Source organism: Diplodia corticola (assembly GCF_001883845.1).
Source record: "Diplodia corticola strain CBS 112549 chromosome Unknown scaffold113, whole genome shotgun sequence".
Classification (NCBI taxonomy): domain Eukaryota; kingdom Fungi; phylum Ascomycota; class Dothideomycetes; order Botryosphaeriales; family Botryosphaeriaceae; genus Diplodia; species Diplodia corticola.
This window is the reverse complement of record NW_017971592.1, coordinates 17,061-38,344: the sequence shown is the minus strand read 5'-3', so window position 1 is coordinate 38,344 and position 21,284 is coordinate 17,061. Positions and strand designations below refer to the sequence as shown.

Here is a 21,284-nt window from a genome sequence, read left to right as displayed (position 1 = left end):
GGCCGGTGGTGAAGCGTTTTTGGATGGCGAGGGCGAGGGCGGGCGAGCGGGGAGGTGGGGAGGCGAGTGGGAGGATGTCGGCGGTGCAGGTGATGTTGAGTGTGGCGCGCAGCCGGAGTGGGGTTTGGCCTCTGATGCGGTTGGCGAGGGTGCGGCAGGCGAGGTCGGTGAGGGAGGGAATTTGCAGGTGGTGAGCGGTCTGGAGTGGAGAGTGGAGGGGGTGGGGGCGGAGGGTTAGCGAGGGAAGGGTGCTGGGGGGTGGATGAGGAAATGGGGATGGGGTGGGACGGGATGGGACGGACTATGGTGATTTCCCAGAGGGTGTCGTTCTTTACGCTTAAGAATCTCTGATCCCACTCATAGATGGGTGGGAGAGCATGGAAAGGGATTTCGCGGGGGTTGCCATGGCTGCTGGTTGGATAGTCGGTTTGATGGTGTTTGCACCACTCGATGATCTTACGAAGGACATGTTCGCTGACCTGTATAGCTGTTATTGACCTATAAGGATAGGATAGAGAGGTAGTGAGCGGGCCTTGCCCTGATTGTCGTTGATAGATATGGGCTCTATCCTCCCATTCTTTGTAAGGAGTGTCTCAATGAGGCCACACTGTCTGGCGAACCGACGGTCTGTACAACGCATAAACAATGAGTTTGAAAGGCTCGCGTACAAGTGCACACACTAACACTTAATAAGATATCATCGTGAATCTTAAGAGCAATCTGCTCGTCTACCATGTCAGGTATCGCAGTGCTACTGTGATGAAAATGTATTGTTAGAGCGGACGAAGATTGATCGTGTAGGTAAGTAGATTATATTAGACCGGGAGCGCCGTATAACGCTATTCGTGAATATTTTTTCGTAAGCAGGTACTCTGGTAGGCTGTACCCATATATGTACTGCTCAGCAATAGGCAGCAGCGGCAATATCCGGAAGGATTCGTCGCGTGACATGGGTGCGAGTCGGTAGTAGATTAGTCAGCATGGTTTAAGTAGCAGGGCTGGCTGCGCCACAACAGCACGTTACGAAAACGCCTTTCTGTAGTAGATGGAGTACTAGAGGATGGGAGGAGCTGGTGCGTGTAGCGTGAAAGGTGACACCAGACCACGGAGTAAACTTAGCTATCAGCCCTACCTGCAAAGTAACATTTTCTACCCACGAAGCCGCCTCAGTATTGACTTTAATTGCCCATAAGTATCACATATTGTTGCAAAAGACAGCAACACAGCTTTTATGACAATCGATTCCCAGTAGTTATCAAGGAAGACAGGAGAAGTCCAGAAAATTGGCTACCAGGTAATGTCCTTCTATCCGTCCAACACTTCCCTCTTGACCGCACCGTTGGTAAGACCATACTACAGCGCACATCGGCAAGCATCATATCTTGCCTTCACATTGCGCCCATCACAGCTAGTGGCATGCCTTTTACATGCTGAAGTAATCATCGCGGGGAAGCGGAACGCCGCCGTCGCTGTCGGTGTCGCTGTTGATGGGAGTTGTGTTGTCGTTGTCCCTCTGGACTTCGATGGCAGCGCCGTGTCCGTCCCCGGCTACGTCTGTGTGGGCAAGGGTGCACTCGTCTGAGTGCTTGTCGGTAGACTCATCTGCATACTCGTGCGTGCGCTCGTCCGCCAATTCACCGTTCTCCCCACTTTTGACAACACGCTGTTCACAGTCGCTGCTCGGACTCGTTGTACTTCCCAAGGCTGACCCGCCCTGGGAGGCCGTTCCGCGACTGTCTACGGCCTTTGACAAGGAGGTGTCGTCACCAGTCACGAGCTGACCTGCGGATCCAGACTGCGGAACATACATCGTGGACCCAGCCAGCTCATGCATGCGAGTGGTGTCATCCTCGCTTTCAAGAGCCACCGTGTCAGTGACAAGTCCCGTTTCGTGGTCCTCCTCCTGGCTTAGCGCCTGAGAGTCTTCCGCTTGAGATGCTTTGCGTGAAGCAGATGAGGGTGATCCGGGCTTGGGAAGTTGGTGGTCCATGGCTCCTGGCGGCATGTAGCCATCTACATCTTGGATAGTGCCGTAGTCTTGTGGGTTGGTTGATGAGCCGATGGCGGCGGCCTCGGTGCTCATGTTCGTTCGAGCGAAGACATGGGCAAGCTTGCGAGGAATGTAAGCGGTGAGCGTTGAGAAGCACATGACCTTTGAAGTTGGTGCAAGATTGACCTTGTAGAGAGTGTAGGTAGTGAGGGAGGAGAAGAGAGAGGGTTGAGGATGAAAGAAGAGAGTTTGGGTTTGAAGAATATATAGGTAAGTAGATGAGGTAGCTGGGGACGTCGGTACATACGCTTGGACTACAACCGGGGTAGTCGCGTGTTCATCCATTGTTTCCCACAAGTGTTAAGTAACTGCCTAGAAAGACAACATTTTTCAGACTAGCTAAACAAGATAACACATACGTCCGTCTCCAGCTCCCACATTACTTTTGAATTCCGGTTTCGCTCCCAACCGACCAACGCTTTAGACATGACAAGATATAGGAAGAAAACCACAGGATACTGATTTAGTAAACTTCCACTAACGCTCAACATAAAGCCACTCAATTAGTAAGCTCTATAAATGCGAAATGGCTTGGTCGGCGGATAACGACTTTGCATCCCTCAAAGTGATCAAGTCTGCCCGACAGCCCCAAGAATAGTAAAGTGCAGATTTATAGCCTAGAAGATGTAAAACAGGAGACTGACAGACTGCGATAGTGTTGTATCGTCGGTCATCGTGGCCATTGCGGTTGCATTGTTTTACTAAAACAGAGGAGATTTGGTTCGATTGCTACGTGAGCATTGGAGTCAGACAAAAGCAAAGATTTAAAACAGCGCCTCGGATGGGTGTTTCAAAATTGGAAGAGAAACCCCGGGTAGGCACATAGTATCGTCTGTTACTGAAACCCAGCCTTGCCAGCACGTTCCAACATGCAACTTATGAATTTGTCTCTCTTCTACCAACATGACCACCGAAACAGCCAACATGGCGACCCAAGAAACAAGAAAGCCTCTTCGGTGCCGCTCCTGCGCCGCCTTCGTCGAAGACACCGTGCAGACAGAGACGTGCAAGCGCGGCCGCCACATCTCCCCAGACAGGCGCCAGAGCGGGATATGCCGCGAAGGTATGCCCCCAGTCAGGCTTCCACGTATCCCACGTGCTTTTCCTCCTCCAATGGTTGTCCGGCTGGGCCGGGCTACGCTCTCTAGCGCAAACTGAAACAGCTGTCCGCACCAGCAATCGATCTCGGCCGAAATCGCGCGAACGGCGGCTCGACATTGAGAACGTCTCTCAACAGGCACTTGGGAAACACCCCGATGCCTACACCGTGTGAATCACGCGTGGCTCCCCTCAACCTGAGAATGGCCAAGAAAAGACGGCGATGATGCTGTCGCCATATGCCTCACCGGCCGCTATTGAGAGCTGGCACCGGAGGATCTGGCCGGTGGATGAGCCGGCTGAGCTCGACGATCTTGGTGTTTAGATCTGCGGGCATTTGGGTCGCCTTTGCGCGGATCGGATTGCGAACACCTTCTCAGACCTCGGCTGACCATGTCACAGTCCTCAGGAAAGGGAAACGGGCTACCACTGATTGGATTCAGCCGGCCTGCCAGACTTATCTTGCTGCATTCCCGGATGCACTCGATAGGTACAAAGACCACTCTGCGAAATGTCTGCAGCAAGGAAATAAGTCGTTATCAGCTTGTTGAGTCACACAGCTTGAGACCAAATGCGGACAGCCCGCCGTGCCATCATAAACGTTGACATATGCAACTGGAGCCCCTTGGGGCGTTTCCGGCGTACAACAGGATCCCTCTAGTGGCAAAGTATTTTTTCCTTGTAACTCAGCATTGTCAGGATAGTTGAGGGTGGATGGGGGCTATAGATAGACAATGTTGCGCAGTGCGTAGATCAGTGAGGGACACAGAAGGGGGTCCGGTGCGACGTCACCATTGCGTCGCCATGGAAGAGTGAAATCGATGGCCTATTGGATGACAATAACGGCCATATCTCTGGCTAACCTTGTCCCTGCTTGACTGGTTAAGCGATTTACAGGGGTGTGGCGGCAGTGGTTCGTGCTGGCGGTTGCTAAGAGCTTGGGCCACCATGCAGTAGGGCAGTCTCCCGCTATCTCAGAGGTACAAAGACCCCAGCTCGTCGTTAATGTGCGACACAGCAATGAATAGCGTATGCACGCCCGTTTCATGTCGCTGCAGGTCGGTCACCTTACGTTACGAAGATCCCATCCGTGCCAGCAACCCAGACCGGTAGTAGTCCTTGGTGCCGTCACCTTGTAGCAAAGAACGTTTGTGTAATGTTCACCGTTCAACTGCATCGTTCTGCTCTTGGCCTCCCAGGATTGTCTGCTGCTTGGAGGAAATTGCGATGTCCACTAGGCCGCGCGCCAACAAGCATGTGCATGTAAATCAAGTCTGGTTGTGGCACCAGCCACAGATCGGCAACGTTAACGCATGCCCCCCATTGCGGGGTATAGATAAGCGCGACTCAATTCACATGTTGAGCAGCTTACCTGCAAGGGGAGATAGTAACGACAACTCTAACTACCACTTGCTGGAGGCTGGGTGGGTGCCAGACCATCACGATCCCGTCCCACATTGAGATCTTCCCATATGGATGCATATCTCGGTGTCGTACAGTTTCCGCTTTTGCCTTGGCTAGCTTGCATCTCTATCTTCGTTGAGAGTTTTGTTCTCACAGCACTGAAGCTACGAGCCGCCGTGACTGTCGTACATTTGGTTCAGGCAAGCTCTGTAGCGATGGTCTGATGGCTGAGTACTTGCATTAGTGTGGTTTGAGAGATCAGATGCCATCAGATGAGCTACCACTTTCGCTGATGCGTATCAGAGCCATGTAAAAAAACTGCTACATAAATCAGCGGTATGCGCCTTCGCCAAGTCTTATTGTGCACCATCACGGATCGTTTGGAACGCCCTCACAGTCCTGGGATAGGACAGTGGGGATCCAGAAGGAAACAAGCAAGATGTCTTTCATTCTTTTGGGGCTCAGATTCTCACTGCATACGAAATGGTCCATCACATCCAACGTACTTACACACAGCACAGCGCAATCAGTGTTGGTTCGCTCAAAGGAACTCAATAGAGTAGGAAGGACTCATTCACCCCTCTTTCACGGGTTTTCCTCTTATAGCAATTTGGCTATGGGAAACAGGTATGTAAGCTACATTGGTACTTGGCGCAGTAGTCATCGACTAACACGGGTTGCACCTAGATGGTCGGGAAAGGCTCATCATACTACATGCCGCCTATTCTGTGTTTTCGATGGTGAGTAAGGAGCAACTTAGACCTCTGCTGCATTTCACTGTACTCTAAAAACTGTCATACCAGATTGCGGAGGAAACCGAGCCGTATCCTCTGAAGGAAACGGTTCCTACTTTGGCCTCAATGGAAGGGCATTTTCTACGGACAATCGCCTCCTGCAGGACCCTAAGACATTTGACGCGCCCTCGCTCCGGCACGTTTATACAACTCACCACCCACTCACTTGTACCAGGTGCAAGCATGGCTTTGACACATGGGAAGAGTTCCGGGACCATGTCCACTGCATACCGGCATATACCCCCCCGAAATTCACCCACTCTTGCGCTCAGAGCCCACGATCTTCTTCTACAAGCAACACTGCGCCCGACGACCGCGTCAGCAAGAAGTCTTCGAAATCCAATCAAGTTTCACCAAAAGACACACCCCTCGACACATTCTTCGACACTTATGTGAAGAAGAATGGATTCAGATACGATCGAACAAGCAATCCGTCCGCCGCATTTGCTGCTTTACGGGCGCACATGGCCTGGAAATACGGCGATTCCAATTACGAGTATGCAAAGTCCGGATATCGCGCGGCACTGCGAGAAGAATTAAAAGTCTGGTTCGGCAGCGAGGATGACCTCGAAAACTGGCATGCTTTGTGCAAGGCGGTTGGGATTGTGTCGCTCCCGAGCACGTGCGACAAGTGTCAGGAGGCGTTGCGTGGGAGGCACGTCAATCTCATAGACTTGATTAAGTGGGCTCGAGCGGAGGGGAATGATGAACAGTTGGTGAAAGTGTTCCGGGATGTAGAAGGGCTGCGGAGGTACACATGGACCACGGGCAAGGTCTTTCCCTTGATGGAAATAGAACAATCAGGGGTCGAGGGCGACGGACAAGTGGTAATTCGGCACTTACTCAGGAGACTTCTTTGATACTAAAAGTAAGTAGACTGTAACTTTTCTGCGATGAACAAGACTTGGATGGTATAGATGCTCCGTGAGGATTCGGGTAGACGTGACAGATGGTTTGCCTCGTTGATACGTGTGAGAACAAAGCAGAGCTACGAATATTCGGACTTGGCGGTGCTCACTGCGGGAGAGTGCGAGGGAACAATCCTGGATCAGCGACTTCTTGCGTAAATGGGAAATAATCGCATAGAGTTGGAGCATTTGCGCCGCTGCTTTTACTCCCGGTGGGAATTTTTTTTGAGGGGGCATGGGAAACCCTAAATTAGGCCCCTCACCACCTGAATTAAAGTCCGCGCATCTCTTAAGTGGTGCATGACGCGAAAAACGCCTCGGACAATCCACAGCACCCATGGGCGACGTCTTTGCTGGTGCGCCTGTGTTTAGGGTAAGCGACATTGGGGAGAAACACGACACGCTGTTGAATTCACAATGGAGAACAGAGAGTGGGCTGTGCAATGGCAGATGCTGCAGTGTGGAAATTGTGACGTTCGCAGGCAGGCAGGGTTGGGGCAAAGACACACGCCTGGCTTGCAAAACGTTAGTCATTAGAACGGGGACCACCGGCCTCAGTGGGCGTGGTTGATCGAGCTTTACCGCTGGTGGAGGAGGGCAAATGAAACAAGCGGGTGAGTGGGCAATATCGCAGCTAGTGTAGGGGCAGATTGTAGCTTGGCGGCAAATGTGTCGGGCTGTCTGTTCTCTTTGTCTGTTGCATCCCATAAGGCGAAACCCGTCGTGCACAAAGAGACAAAGACTTCGCACGCGTCAGATCAAGACATCGATCGTTTTTGCTGTTTCGGAACCAGATCTTTTTTTTTTTCGAAAAAAAAAAGCAAAGTCCAAAGCATGCAAAGGCGACGCCGTCGTGGTGTTAGGCTGTGGCTCCACGTTACCATCATACCCAAAGAATCGTCAACACCGCTGCAGCATCGCAGTGTCTAGCCCTCTTTTCATTCTTCAAAAGCGTCAAAATGGTTTTTGGAGGGTTGATCAATCAAGAACCTTTTGTGAGGCGAGAGGTACGATTGCAAATAATGGCTGTGAGATACCGGACAGAGCTGACAATGGTCACGGCTGAATCCGGCGAGTAGGATGCACCCAGGTTTGCTCTTGTCAAAGGACGTGTTGTTCGGCTTTTCTTGACCCAAAATGATGCGCTGGAGAGACGCTTTGTCAATGCCACAACCAATTCAAGATACGTGAACGGCCAAAGGTATCGACGAAAATCCATGTGGACAATGCTCGGTCTGACTCTTGGCCGCCCGGGTCCCGATGCATCCGTGTCGCTCACCAAAGTAAGTCGTGAAAAATGGGTCTGCAGTATTTATTCAAAGCCGTCTTCCTTTATTTTTGGGGAGTTTGTGACCTCACCACTTACATTGCCGCTATCTCTCTTCCCAGTTGTAGGCTCCACTTCTGAACAAGATCCCACCAGCACCAGCCTCAAACGTGGGCCGATAGCGTTGTTTGCCAGTGATAGTCAGGCGCTCTCCAGTGGTGCCTGTCGAAAGGGAACAACCCGCCCAACCAACGGACGAGTAGGATCATCCCGCATAGCCGTTAAACGAGGGGAGTCAACTGACTCCTCAACACCAAACGAGCACGGCCAGAACGACGAGCATCTTTGCAATCTATCGCCTGCATCCTTACATAGTCCGCTTCACTCTTCCAGAGTCATGGATAGTCCAGTCATCGACGAAGGTGGCATCGAACAGTCTTCAGCCACTGTTGCCGCTCCTAACCGCCCAGCTCCACTGCAAATCAATGATCTCCCAGCTCTTGTGAGTGGGTCGTCGCCAAGCAGTGATACTTCCCAGGCAAATATCGGCAGTTCCAGCCACACTGAGTCGACAGAAACTAATAACACCAGCCATAATTTGTCGCCCACATCCCCTCACCATGGCCAGACTTCAGGAGCCGGTAGTTCTGAGCAGCCCCAGCCAGAGGCAGATGACAACAATCATGGCAATTGCAAGGACAGTAGCAATGACGACCTTCCGGTAACTGTCGAGTCCGATGACGAGGAAGCTCCCCTGCCGACCGACTTTGAGTACCCCGGGGCCCGTACACTTGTCCAAGAGTTGCGGCAGCTGTTCGGAGCCTGCATGGCCCCAGAGAATATGGACTATGCCGACGCATCCAACGCTGGACAGATCACCATTCTCAGCAAGCTGGTCCGTACAGCAACCCCCCTTTCCATTCCCTCCACAGACAATCCTTACTAACCCGCATCGCCCTTCCAGACCGTCATCCTAGTCTTCCACATCATCATCCGCGCCCTCTACTCCGTCACGAAGTTCGTCCTCAGCATCCCCACTACCATCATTTCTTCCATAATATCCATCCTCTCCGGCATCGCCGCCGGCATCGCGAGTCTCATCTCCACCGCCGTCAAATCCGTCTGCACCGCATTCACCACCGCTACGATGCGCATCCGCAACACCTCTCAGGATGTCTGGCTGCGCGTATCCGGCCGCTGGCCCCGCGCGGCGGCGTATCGGACCTGCATCGCAGCTCGCTCCCGTACCTTCTTCGCCGCGATTCGAGACTTCTTCTCCGCCGCGCTAGATTGCCACGCCTTGTGCGTGGTGGCCCTGCTGCTGGTTGTCGGAGTGGTGTACCGGGCGCAGATGGGGTGCTGGGGGTGTGACGAGTATTGGTTCGGGATGGGTGATATACATTGGAGCGATGTGCGGAGGTGTAGGGGGGAGTTGGGGGAGAGCTTTGTGTGAACTGTTGTGTGAGTGATAAAGTCTGTATTTATTTCATTTTTCGTGTTGGTCTTGGTGTCTTGGACGGCGCCAGGAATGACCCAAGGGAGTCAATTCTAATCACTGTTTTCGTTCTTGGTCCGCGCCGCTTACACAAAGTGGAAAATGGATGCATTATTTTTCTGTCTGTGACCAATATTATCCAAGCTCCCACGAACTCAATGCAGCTCCCAAAAGCGATAGATTTGCCACCGCTTGTCCGTTCGGATCTGGTAGCGCAGCCGTTTCAGAGCTCTGTGGGAGATTTTGACCTAGTGGTTTTTTTCCTGCTCTCTCCTATGCACTCTACAGTGGCGGTGGAGCGGTACGGCTGTCTTGGGGGACAATTACCTGCGCGGCGGTTTAAGGCCGGAATGGCCTGGTGGCCGGTTTTAGTCTTGAATTTGTATTCTGGAAAACGTTGGCACCACTGTGGAAAGGTGAATGGATAGGTCCGAGGTGGCATTAAACACTTGACATGAATTTGTCCCTTTGCTTGGATATACTTGATTAACTCGATGGGCCTACACTTCCTGCCAAGCATCGTCGCCGCACATAAATTCAGTATGCTCCATACGCATGCCATTAGCCACCTGAGTTGTGGCAGGCACGGGCTATCGTTGCATTTACATGCTTCAACCACGAAGACATGCCGGAACCGCGTTGTCAGATCCTAATTTTTCTTCCTCACCACCCGCTAGCTCCTACGACAAAGAAGGCAAAAAGATGCGAACGAAGTTTGATCATCGATCGAACATGCGCCTCCTTCGGTACTCAACCTATACTTTATGCTAACGACCTTTGTTGCAAAGTCATGACCTTGGGAGACTCGAGCCACATGACATGCACGCCACTGGATGCTGCCCGATGAAATGGCTTCCGGAACCTTCTCCGCACCGCCATGCCAAACCGTGCCGTACCGGCGCGGGTGAGACAGCCGGGCGAGACTTGCATACGACGCCGTTGCGAACGCCAGCGTGAAGGTCTTGCTTTCTTCGTTGGCCATGGCTGTCTCTGGAATCATAACAAAGATAGAGTCAGTCAGATTGAAGCAGGATGAGGTAGCATGCCAGAATTTCTGGTCTCCGTTGGTTACTCGAAGGGGTCACACGCAAATTGAGGGAAGGATAAAAGCCAGCCCGCTCTATCTTCAACACTCGTCCCTACACCGGAACAATCTAAAGATCATTGTACCAGTAACCCTCGATCTAGCATCAACAGGTGATTTGATACACGAGAAAATCCCAATCCTAAGTCCTCACCATGCCGAAGAACCGTCACTGGTATATCGCCACAGCCTCTTCTGCAACCCTTCAGATGTCGCTAACGTCTTCCCTAGCCTCACGGGAACTAGGCACGTCCTGAAAGCCCGCTGTTACCAGCTCCGCCATGTGGTGAGGTGCAGCAAGCATCCTCAAGTCGCGCACCGCCCCAGCGAAGAATGCCAGTGCTGCAGACGAAGACGCCGAATGGGATAGGCATGGAGAGTAGTGGGAGCCCCTGGATATCGATCGGTACTTCTTTTCCGGTTCGTTGACACGAAGAACAACCTGCTGACTGAGTAGAGACGCAGGTGTCCAATACGGAGATCGGATTCCTTCAAGTTCTCGTCTAAAGGGCTTCCTCGACAATCCTCGTCAACCAAGGCATCGTCAACGGCAACACCAATATACCTAGCTTCCATTAGTCGAAATTCTATAACCGTCGGAGTAACTCGCAAGGTCCCAGATAATAGCTGACGCTTATCTGAACGGTAGCGGTGCCAATGTTCCTCACGCCCAATGTTCATCTTTTTCCCGTGCACTATTGTCGCAATATAACAACTCATGATCATAGTCTGGCGCAAGGTCACCTTTCTCTTATTTAGCACGTGCGCCGGGCATCGCCGCCATTTCTTTCCTCTCATCCATCTACAAAAGCCAGCTCGCCACCCACCCACCCCCTGTCGCAGTCATCTATCCCTGTAAGAAACCTGTCTGTCCGTAAAGCCAATCATACCTCGGCACTTCCTCTCACAATAGCCCATATGCCTGCTTGCCTGCACCCCGGCCTTGACTTCCTCCTTCTTCGCGCGATACGTACAACGCCCATTCGTTGATAGTCAGCGAGTTAATCATGTGACAGTACGGTACAATGTGGTGTCAACGTACGCTGCAGACCGGGTGTTGAAAACCTTTCGAGTGTCTGTCCATCAAGAAAAGCTCCGCTCCCGTTCGTGGTCTAAGCTCTTGGAGACGGCTCGCTCCGGCCCTTCACGAGGTCAGGTCAGTCGGACTTTATGCGTGCATTGTACCAGCTCTGTGGATATAGAATGCTGCTCATGCTATGCAAAGAGAGAACGAGAGAGAGGGGGAGGCCGGGTAAGGAAGTAGGGCAGCATGCGAAGTGTAGGTAGTGTGCACCCTAACCTGCGTCGTGTGGAAGAGATCGTATCGGACACCGGAAGGAAAGTATGGCGGACGGGACTTTGTGTGCTTCGGTCACGAGTCTAGAAAAGACGGGCGGAAATGCTCGGCAACTATATTAGTTACGGCCATCGAGCACTTGATTGCGTATCGTCAGTAGGCGCAGCGACGCGCTGTAGCTACCTGACGTAGCATATGCAGTCATGCGCAGCTGCCACCAGGACGCCGAATCCTACGCTATGCACGACGATCCGTAGTAGTACATGTATTTGCATAAATGAAGACCTAGTAGTGGTCGGATACGAAGAATGTCTTTTCCGGTGAAGGGCGGTGTTCTTGCCCGGCCCAGGCCAAAACACTCACGACCAATCGGGGCAAAGCGGTTCGATCTGCAGTGTAAGAGCTTAGTATCCGAGCCGGTCGATCCCTTATCCCCGGCCAGCCGCGCCACTAGAACCCATGCGCAGCACACCTCATAACCCGCGGCTTCGGCTTGCTGATTTGTGAGAGCAGGGAGCCGGTGCGGGGTGTTTCATCCGGCCCTTAGGGCTGTGGGCTCCTCCTGCTAATCCACCAATCGACGGCAGGTCAATCAGCGCAACGGTCGCATAAGAGAGTTTCCCCAAATCAGAGATGTGGGGAGACGTTGGTGGTAAGCTTTGATGGACGAATGAAGGGATCCGATTCGCGCGCGGGTTAACTGGCAAAATCCTTCCAAATTATGCAGCTTGTCGAATCGAGAAACTTTTGCAAGTATCTGGGCTACTGCCGGGCCCCTCGGCTACAGGCCCTCCTACCGCGCGACTTCAGCATCTGTATATTAAGCTGCGGGGTCGCTGTCAGGATCCCGAATCCAGCTCCTCAGACTTCTCCCACCTTCACACATCATCTCCATATCCCCAACGCCGTTCGCCATGGCGACTCATGATATCATTTCGTCTCTGAGCCTCCCGAACATCAATCTCTGGGAGGTTGTCTCAGCGGCGCTGCTCTTGTCTGCCGCCTACACTGCATACATTGCCTTCGACTCGCAGCGCCCCTATCCGAACATTCCGCTCGTCGGCGGCGAGGGTGGCGCGTCGGCGAGCAAGACGCGCTTTGCCCGCGATGCGTTGGGTGTGTTGCAGGGTGCCTGGGACCAGGTATGCCGGACCCGCGGGCCTGGAGAAGAGTGGAGCAAGCTGACGCAATGCGTAGAGCAAGGACAAGGTTTGCCAGATTTTTGCCGATTCTGGACCGAGAATACTATTGCCGCCGAGGTTTGTGGACGAGATCAGAAACGAGTCGAACTTGAGCTTTACCGAGTTCATAAGACGGGTGCGTATCCAACTCGTGCGTTTGCGCGTGTAAGGTGAGCGATGTGGGCTGATATGAGAAATGTCGCCGGTAGGAATTTCTGAGTGACTACCAAGCGTTTGGGGGCATACATGGTCTTTTCAGAGACAGCGTTTTCCAAGAGACGGTCAGGATCAAGTTGACCCAAGCCCTCCGTTAGTTTGCTCCCGGAGAAAGATGTGCTCCCACCCGGCATGTTCTGACGATTTTGTACAGCAAGGCTTACAGTGGGGCTCTCCAACGAGGCCAAGTTGTCGCTGGACGAGCTGTTCCCTGCCACTGACGGTAAGGCGCTTTCCCAGGAACAAGAAACAGCCTCTTCTCCACAGCTACCACGGCATACTAACGCATCACCACTCCATAGAATGGACCGTCACAAAAGATCCCCTCTACACAACCGTCGTCCGCCTTGTCTCTCGCCTCTCTGCTTTCGCTTTCCTCGGTGTGCCCCTCTGCCGCAATGAGACCTGGCTACACATCTCCGCGCAGTACACTGTCGACTTCATGACTGCCGCCGTCGCCATTCGCCGCTGGCCACGCGTCCTCCGGCCCCTCGTCTACCTCTTCCACCCCATCCTAGTGCCGGAGATTGGAGCACTGAAGAAAAGCCAGAGAGAGGCGTACGGCATCATTGAACCAGAGGTGAACAGGAGGCGGCTTGAAAGGAAGAAAGCAGAGAAGAAGGGCGGGGGCAAGGTCGAGAAGCCGCTGGACTCTCTTCAGTGGCTCGACGAGGTTGCGGCGGCAAAAGGGAGCAATGTGGACACGGTGTTGGGGCAGCTGGCTCTGACGATGGCGGCAATTCATACGACGAGCGCGGCGCTGACGAACGTCATGTTCGACATCGTTGCCGTGCCTGGCCTTGCGGACGAGCTGCGTGAGGAGATCGTCAGTGTGATGGGAGACGCTGGGGGCGAGGCGGGAACACCGTGGCAGAAGACGACGCTGTACAAGCTGCGTCTGCTGGACTCGGTCATGAAGGAGAGCCAGCGCTTCAATCCCCCAAGCGTCATCTCCATGAAGCGTGTCGCCCTAGCCCCGCACACGCTGTCAGACGGGACGTACGTGCCGCGCGGTGCAAGTCTCGGAGTACCTGTGCTGGCCATGATGGATCCGGAACGGTACCCCAACCCGGAAACGTTCGAACCTCGTCGCTTCGCCAATCTGAGGCAACAGCCCGGGCAGGAGAATGGGTGGCAGTATGTCACGACGAGTCTGGACATGTTTGCATTCGGACACGGCACCCATGCATGCCCAGGGCGGTTCTTTGCGAGCAACGAGATTAAGATTGCGCTTGTGCATATGCTGATGGGGTGGGAGTGGGCGTTTGAGGAAGAAGGGGCGAAGCGGCCGAAGACGAGGATGAGGGCTGATCAGATGTTACCGGATGGTGGGGTCAGGATGTTGTGTAAGAAGAGGGTGCCAGAGGTCATGCTATGAGGGAACTGGTGTCACATAGTAGTGTAACGGCCAGTCCTTTTAATAATATGTTGTTTCCACAAACCCGGCTGTGTTCCCCGCCCGCCACCCGGCTGACGTCAGCCCGGCTTGCCCAAGCGCCTTTTAGCTTCAGGACCTAGTGTCGATCTATCTTCCCCTCGCCATCTGCTTTCCCAAATGCTGCCCGACGTCCGCCGCGATGGCTGACAAGCTTACTCGGAAGCTCAGGAGACGGGTGGCCTGCGCCGCGCAGAGTAGCCCGCCTCCCACTCTTCTTATATTACTCCCCCGACGTCTCCGCCGAGCGTAACCTCGAGATGCGACAACAGTATCTACCTCCATGGCTTGACTGCCGTGCCTGAGCGTCCAACCGTCGTGCCGCTGCCGATTGTGCGTTTATACAAACTGTCGCCCCCGTGGTTGCTCTGGCCTGCACCTTTTCGCCCTGTCTGGATTTCCTTCGTCATGCTGGCATTATCTCGCGCAGCCCTCGCTAGTTTCGCTCTAACCGTGTTTGTCTCTCCGGCTACGGCACTGTTCAACGCTCCGCCCGGCGTCGATATATGGTGCGGCAAGGCATACCGAGCTACGTAAGTGAGCCTCTTTGATGCGCCGTGGATGGCGGTCCTGTTGATGTTCCACGATAGCAATGCTAGCTTTGAGCCGGGCGGCTGGCTTGGGGAGCCCCCGCGCTCGGCCGAGCCGCTGCTGAACGTGCAGGTCTACCCCCGCATGAACCTATACACCGAGGACGACCAATTCGCCTCGTTTATAGTCGATGCGGCTCTCTCCCATACAAACGGAGAAGCGATCTACCCTAGCACCTTCGACAAATCCACCAACGCCACCACGCCCTTCTCCCACCTGTACATTGACATTTCCGTCTCCGACAATGGATTGGCTCTGGTCTCGAACAGCAATGTGTCGATCAACTCTACCGGCAACGAATTCAGCTTTTCGCTGGGTAAGCTCAAGGCGCAATACGACCCGTACAACATCACCCTCGTTAGCGCCTCTCGCGACGGCAATCAGTCGTACCTGGCAACTACGCAGCTGTACAAGCTGCCCGCCCGGACCGATGGCGGCAGCGTAGCAAAGCTGGACAAACTGTACGGCGGCATCTACACCCAGGACTACCTGACCAACAGCACCGCCTGGACTGCCATCATGCCGTATTCTTTCTACGTCTCCTGGGACGGCTGGCTCGAAAACTCGCTTGTGAACAATACGCATACTTTCAAAAACTATGGCTACAACATCATCCACGTCGTGCCCAATGCCGGCCTGGCCAACCAGGCCTTCAATTTCACCGAGTTCGACGCGTTCCTCGACATCTGCGACGAGCTGCAGCTATGGGTCATGTACGACATGCGGTGGACGTACAAGAACCTGACCTCAGTAACGGAACAAGTCAACCGGGTCAAGAGCCGCAAGAGCCTGCTGCTCTGGTACACAGGCGACGAGCCGGACGGGGCGTCGGACACGCTCAACGCAACCAAAGACACATACGACACGATCAAGCAGCTAGACCCATACCACCCGGTGTCGCTGTGCCTCAACTGCTACAACTTCCACTACGCCAACTACTCCGCCGGCGCCGACATCATCCTCTCGGACGTGTACCCCATCGCCGTCAACACGTCCTTCTCGACGCAGTACGGCACCGCGTGCAACACGACCTACGGCTGCTGCGGCTGCGACGACTGCGCCGGCGACTTCGAGGACGTCTCGGACCGCCTCGACGTCTTCCGCCAGTACCAGTCCTGGCTGGGGCAGGAGCCCAAGGCCTTTTGGGGCGTGCCGCAGGCCTTTGGCAACGAGACGTTTTGGTCGCGGTATCCGACGGCTGACGAGGAGGCCGTCATGGCTGCGCTGTCGGTCAACCACGGCGCCAAGGGCATCGTTGGCTGGGCCTGGCCCACGCAGCCGCACCTTGCCGATGTGACGTCGGGCTTGGCTAGGGTGCTGGCCGCGGGCGACGTGGCTGAGTGTTTGCTTGGCGCGAAGACGACGGCCCTTGGGGTGGAGGGAAGGGACCGCGTCGATGCCGCTGCGTGGGTGCTGCCCGGTGCGGATAAGATGCTGGTGTCGATTGTCAGTCTGGAGTATGTTGAGACGTCGGAGAATGTCACGGTCAAGCTGCCGGCCTTGGCAAGTGGGGTTAAGAGTGTGGAGTGGGGTCCAGGCGAATGGACGGTGAGCGGGAGCACACTGTGGAAGAAGGGGATGACGGGGCTAGAGGTGGATCTGTTAGTTCTCGATCTAGAGTAGGGAGATTGGAGATACAAAAAGAGTAGGAGTTTAAGGTGTCTAGATATGCAAGTAACTGGTCCGGGGTTAATGTTGTGGAAGTGATATGGCGGGAAATCCACTCAAACGCGTCTCCCCAAACGCTGAAAGGCTGGGGCGAGTGTCTGAGGAAGTGAATGGGTGTTGTATTGAGCTACCCAAGAGAAAGCACTAAATACCCCCCTTGGTTATCGCGGCTTCGAACAACGCGTCGCGACACCGAAGAACGCTCGTTCTTTTCCCATCACCAAACACCTGTACTCGCATGCCCACTTGGTGTCTTCATAGACGCATCAAACCAACTACCAAACCTACAAACCTACCAGGCGGCCAGAACAGGGCTAACGCCTCTATCCCGCAAACGGAAGGTATCCCCTCGTTACAGAAGAACAGCCTGGGCGAGTGACAGCCAAGTGATCCCTCCGCACGCAGCCAGGAAGCAAACATTTGCACTTGCGAAACCAGCAAAAATACGGGCTGTCGCTCGACGCTATAGTAATAGAATGCTTGTCGAATGGTATGCTAAAAGTTGGAAGCTGTCGTGCGGCTATTTCTACGGCATGCCATCCAGAGTCCGAGGAGGAAAGACCATTCATGGTGTTGGACATCACGTATATTCAAAAAAGTTGAGCCTCATCGCCATCATCAACCCAATAGGGCAATCTTCAGCAACGTGTTATCTTATATAACACCATTGTTGGGTGCCCTTTCTTTTGTTCACATATATACACCACCCGTAGTAGCGGTGTATAATGAGATATCCAGTCAACCAGCTTCTTCTTGCACCCGGCTGTGACCACCGCCTGACACATGGCCACTACACCCTTTCTGTGGGGAGTTCTGTCGGAAGAACCAGATAAAGAGGTTCACTGTGAATTTTCTGCTGGTGCAGTGAAGTTCGCACAGCAGTCTATGGGCTTTGACGCTTGGACAGAAACACCAAAAGCTCGCTTGAATGACCTTGACTTGTCTGAACATCTCATCCATCAGCGACCGTCGCTGGCCCCAATGATCAAGCTTTCGGCCCGGGTGCGCTTCCCCCGAGAGTTGTACGAGTCCTACTACTATGGGCCGAACATGCAGCTGATAGTCTACTGGATTCAGGAGACTTTCAAGCACCCGTGGATATCTTGTTTAGAATCGTGTATCACGGATCAAGCAAGCCAGACCTGGAACGCTATCAGAGAAGAAAATATGGAAGTGCCTATTACACAGATACCTCATGCCATCGAACTTTGAACAGATACCCCATTACCCTCTCACAAAGATCCTTCCGGCACTCAGCCTGATCATCATTACTCAGGGCATGAGAAGCATTCGGTATGATGCCACTGAATTCCTCATCCCAAATCTCGGCCTCCCCATCATGATCAGTCGCCTTCTTCCACCTCGCCATCAACTTCTCCTTATCCACCCAATCCGGCACGGCCTGGTCCGCCCCGGAAACCAACACCATCAGCCCATACCCCGACAGCTGCCTCTCCCTCACCATCCCAAACGTCTTCTTCAACTGCTCGTCGCCCAAATCCGAGCTGAACAAATCGTCCTCCCGCGGCGCCTGCGGGCTCTCCGGGCTCACGAGACTCAGGAAGCGCCGCGCGGAGAGCGGCGTGTTCTGGTAGCCAATGGCGGACGTCTTTTCCAGCGGCAGCAAAAAGTCGCACGCCTGGTCGTCCTTGGTCGCCTCCTCGGCGATGGCGACGAGCTCGTCGAAGACGCGGCGGGTCTGCGCGGGCGTCTTGCCCAGCCAGCCGTGGTGCACGACCAGCTGCATGGCCTCGCGGTCGGACACGGGGGCCTGCATGATGGCGCCGTCGAGGGCGGGCCGGCGGACGTGCTGGAGGTCGGGGTCGAAGGCCGGGGCGGCGGCGGCGTGCGGGTTCGGGCGCGAGAGGTAGTGCAGCACGTGCTGGCTGCCGGTCGAGTGGCCCATCAGGACGAGCTTGCCGGCGACGCCGCCGTGCTTGGACGCCTTGTAGTCCCTGACGTAGTTGAGGCACTGGGCGATCTCGTCGGTGTCGCGGTCGAGGTGGCCGAGGCCCCAGGACTGGTGCGAGGACGAGATGTTGACGGTGAAGATGGACCAGTCGGTGGGGTGCAGGGCGCGCACCAGGTCGGCCATGTACGAGGTCGAGCCGAGGCCCTCGCCCAGGCCGCCGATGAAGACCAGGCTGTGGGGTTTGCGGATGGTGCTGGAGGTGAATTCGAAGGTCACGAGGCTTTCGGTCTGCGCGTCGGTCAGCTCGGGGGTTGGGGGGCGCAGAGGGCGAGCGTGAAGCGGCGTACGTAATGATGGAGAATGCCGGGCAGACCGCCCTTGGGCCAGAATTTGGAGTACATGCTTCGTGGAGAGTGCAACCGGGAGAAGCGAGGATGTTACAGTAGCATAGAGCGGATGGAGAAGGGAGCAATTTTACATGATGGCACACGAGGTTGGTTTTCCGCAGATCCAAAGTCCAAACCGCAGTCGGACACGGGGTTCCGAGGCTGAGAAGCGGTAGCGGAAGGTCCACCCAGAGAGCGGATAGCACAAGGTCGGCATGTTGCATGACGGCAGCTCCACTTGAGCGTCTCGCTGGGCCGGGTCCGGGGGCGTCGGGGGGGCGCTCAGAGTCATCGGCTAGCCGGGTGGTTTGGGGCCTAGACGCCGGCAGCTGCCGCTATCAGATCCGCTTTTAGTCGCGCGTCCCGGACATTGCCGATATCTGATCCGCTAGCCGGGGTGCAAGGCTTCTAAACATACTTCGATGCCCTGTGGCCCCTCGCGGGAAAATCCTGCACGCTTGGCAGAGAGACGGTGTGCCCGCCTTGCCGCCTTCTCTGCTGGGACTGGTGAGCGAAAATCTCTCCAAAGCGGGGCCTTTTCAGCCGCGCGGACGATCGCAGGAGCCAAGATGCACGAATCTGATAAGATTTCGAGAACGTAACGCCAAGCTCGCTAACACGCGTACATCATGCACGCCAAACTGCACCCCTGCCTCTCTACGCACCTACGCCATGCCGTCTCTAGACTCAATACGGCGAACACGACTCCAAACCACCCAGCTCTCGTGCCCCACTCCAGCGGGAAACCAAAGACAACCCTCCAAACCACCCTGGTCCTGGTCCCTGCGTCGTATTCCGCAAGCACAAGCCACAGCCTAGAACAGGACACCCTTGGTCTGCTGCTTGGTGACCTTCAAGTCCTTGACCAGGAACATCCACCCGAGAGAAAGCGCCATGATGGCGGTACCGGCGATCAGCATCTTGCTCTGCGCCTCGGCATAGGCCAGGTTGATGGCATGTCGGGTCTCGGTCCCTCTTGGGTAGCTCAGCTGGACGTCGAGCGAGTCGTAGATTTCCTGCCAGTCGGCCTTTGCCGAGTCGGGCAGCAGCCGCTTCAGCGCCGCCGGCAGCGTGTGCGTCCAGATGGCTCCAGAAATGCTGCTCCCCACCGCACCTCCCATGTTGCCGAAGACGTTCAGGAACGCCAGGGCCGAGGCCGCGTTGTTGTGGTCCGACACGGCCAGGACCGCCACCTGCTGCACGATGATCATGGTGCCGCCCGCGAACGCAATCATCACCTGGCACATGATGTTGTACCCCACCGACCAGTGCGGCTGCCGGAAGTAAATCATCAGCCCCTCACCGAGGATGTAGAGCGGCACCGACCACAGCAGCAGCCACCGGAACCGGCCAGTCTTCTTGATGCACAAACCCACGCCCAGCAGCCAGACTCCGGACACGACGTCGAAGATGCTGCCGATGTAGCCCGCAGTCTCGATGCTGACGCCATAGACCACCTGCAGGTAAGACGTCCAGTAGTCGTTCCAGCAGTAGTACGCAATCTGGTAGGTGGCGTCGACGAGACAGGCGCCGAGCACCGTCCGCGTGGCCAGCATCTCCCACGGCAGGAACGGCACCGGCGCAACCCAGTGCTCGACCGCGGCGAAGGCGAGCAGGCACGCGATGCCGACGACCAGCATGACGATCATCGACGCCGTCTTCCAGTCGCTCTCGGTCGAGCCCGCGATGGTGAAGGGCAGCAGGAACAGCACCAGCCCCGCCGTCAGCAGAATGACGCCCAGCACTGCAAAAAGCCGTCGGTCAGCAAACACTCACACCCGCAAAAAGCTGTTGCGGACAACGGGACACACTCACGGTCAAACTCGATGACGTAGTGCCGGATGCTCTGCACGAGGGTGCGGCCGCTGCGCTCCTTCTCGCGCAGCAGGCCCCGCTTCTTGGCCAGGTGCCGGTTGTACCGCAGCAGGATGAACAGCGGCGCGGCCACGACGGGCAGGATGATGGTGAAGATGCCGTAGCCCCACCGCCAGTTCGTCTGCACAAAGTGCGCCGCCGCCGCCGGCCCGGCGTACGCGGTGATGATGAAGGGCGACGAAGTGAAGGCGTACGCGAGGCCTCGATCGCGCAGCGTCGACGTGTCGGCCGTGATGACGTCGACGCAGAAGATCAACCCGGCGAATCCGATGCTGTAGAAGACCTGTGGCGTGCATGTCAGTTACTCGGTTTGGAAGGCGGTAAGAAGAGGGTTGGCTTACTTGGCCGGCGCAGTACGTGGCGATGTCGTAGCACGTCGCGCACAGGATCAAGCCGATCGTGGCAAAGACGACCATCAGGGCGAAGCCGATTGAACGGTCCCAGAGGTTGAGAATCTTGGCCACGGGCATGTATGTCGCTGCCGACATGACGCTGGACACGATGGCGATGACGGGGATCAACGAATGAGATTCGAAGTCGCTGGTGATGTAGGCCGACGCGTTGGCCGTGATCTGGGATTGCCATGCGTTGACGAAGTACAAGCACCACATGCTGTTTCGTGT

The 21,284-nt window shown here is 55.2% G+C and overlaps 6 protein-coding genes across 6 annotated transcripts; 3 read left to right on the top strand and 3 right to left on the bottom strand.

Annotated features, from left to right (window-relative positions):
• Positions 1 to 1,423: 1,423 nt before the first annotated feature.
• Positions 1,424 to 2,335, bottom strand: BKCO1_11300012 (uncharacterized protein; the record flags this gene model as incomplete). The annotated part of the gene is made up of 1 exon (XM_020270491.1): positions 1,424 to 2,335. The coding sequence occupies one exon, from the start codon at positions 2,333 to 2,335 to the stop codon at positions 1,424 to 1,426; it is 912 nt and encodes a 303-aa protein (XP_020125031.1).
• A 5,583-nt stretch (positions 2,336 to 7,918) lies between these two features.
• On the top strand, positions 7,919 to 8,974 carry BKCO1_11300011 (uncharacterized protein; the record flags this gene model as incomplete). Its single annotated transcript, XM_020270490.1, has 2 exons — positions 7,919 to 8,416; positions 8,486 to 8,974. 2 exons carry the CDS (start codon positions 7,919 to 7,921, stop codon positions 8,972 to 8,974), a joined length of 987 nt encoding a protein of 328 aa, XP_020125030.1.
• A 3,337-nt stretch (positions 8,975 to 12,311) lies between these two features.
• Positions 12,312 to 14,172, top strand: BKCO1_11300010 (cytochrome p450; the record flags this gene model as incomplete). The annotated part of the gene is made up of 5 exons (XM_020270489.1): positions 12,312 to 12,539; positions 12,595 to 12,714; positions 12,788 to 12,887; positions 12,949 to 13,017; positions 13,097 to 14,172. The coding sequence occupies 5 exons, from the start codon at positions 12,312 to 12,314 to the stop codon at positions 14,170 to 14,172; spliced, it is 1,593 nt and encodes a 530-aa protein (XP_020125029.1).
• A 618-nt stretch (positions 14,173 to 14,790) lies between these two features.
• Positions 14,791 to 16,443, top strand: BKCO1_1130009 (glycoside hydrolase subgroup catalytic core; the record flags this gene model as incomplete). Its single annotated transcript, XM_020270499.1, has 1 exon — positions 14,791 to 16,443. The coding sequence occupies one exon, from the start codon at positions 14,791 to 14,793 to the stop codon at positions 16,441 to 16,443; it is 1,653 nt and encodes a 550-aa protein (XP_020125038.1).
• Positions 16,444 to 17,668: 1,225 nt separating this feature from the next.
• On the bottom strand, positions 17,669 to 18,801 carry BKCO1_1130008 (siderophore biosynthesis lipase; the record flags this gene model as incomplete). The annotated part of the gene is made up of 2 exons (XM_020270498.1): positions 17,669 to 18,688; positions 18,748 to 18,801. The coding sequence occupies 2 exons, from the start codon at positions 18,799 to 18,801 to the stop codon at positions 17,669 to 17,671; spliced, it is 1,074 nt and encodes a 357-aa protein (XP_020125037.1).
• An 800-nt stretch (positions 18,802 to 19,601) lies between these two features.
• Positions 19,602 to 21,272, bottom strand: BKCO1_1130007 (siderophore iron transporter mirb; the record flags this gene model as incomplete). Its single annotated transcript, XM_020270497.1, has 3 exons — positions 19,602 to 20,530; positions 20,602 to 20,944; positions 21,003 to 21,272. 3 exons carry the CDS (start codon positions 21,270 to 21,272, stop codon positions 19,602 to 19,604), a joined length of 1,542 nt encoding a protein of 513 aa, XP_020125027.1.
• Positions 21,273 to 21,284: the final 12 nt, after the last annotated feature.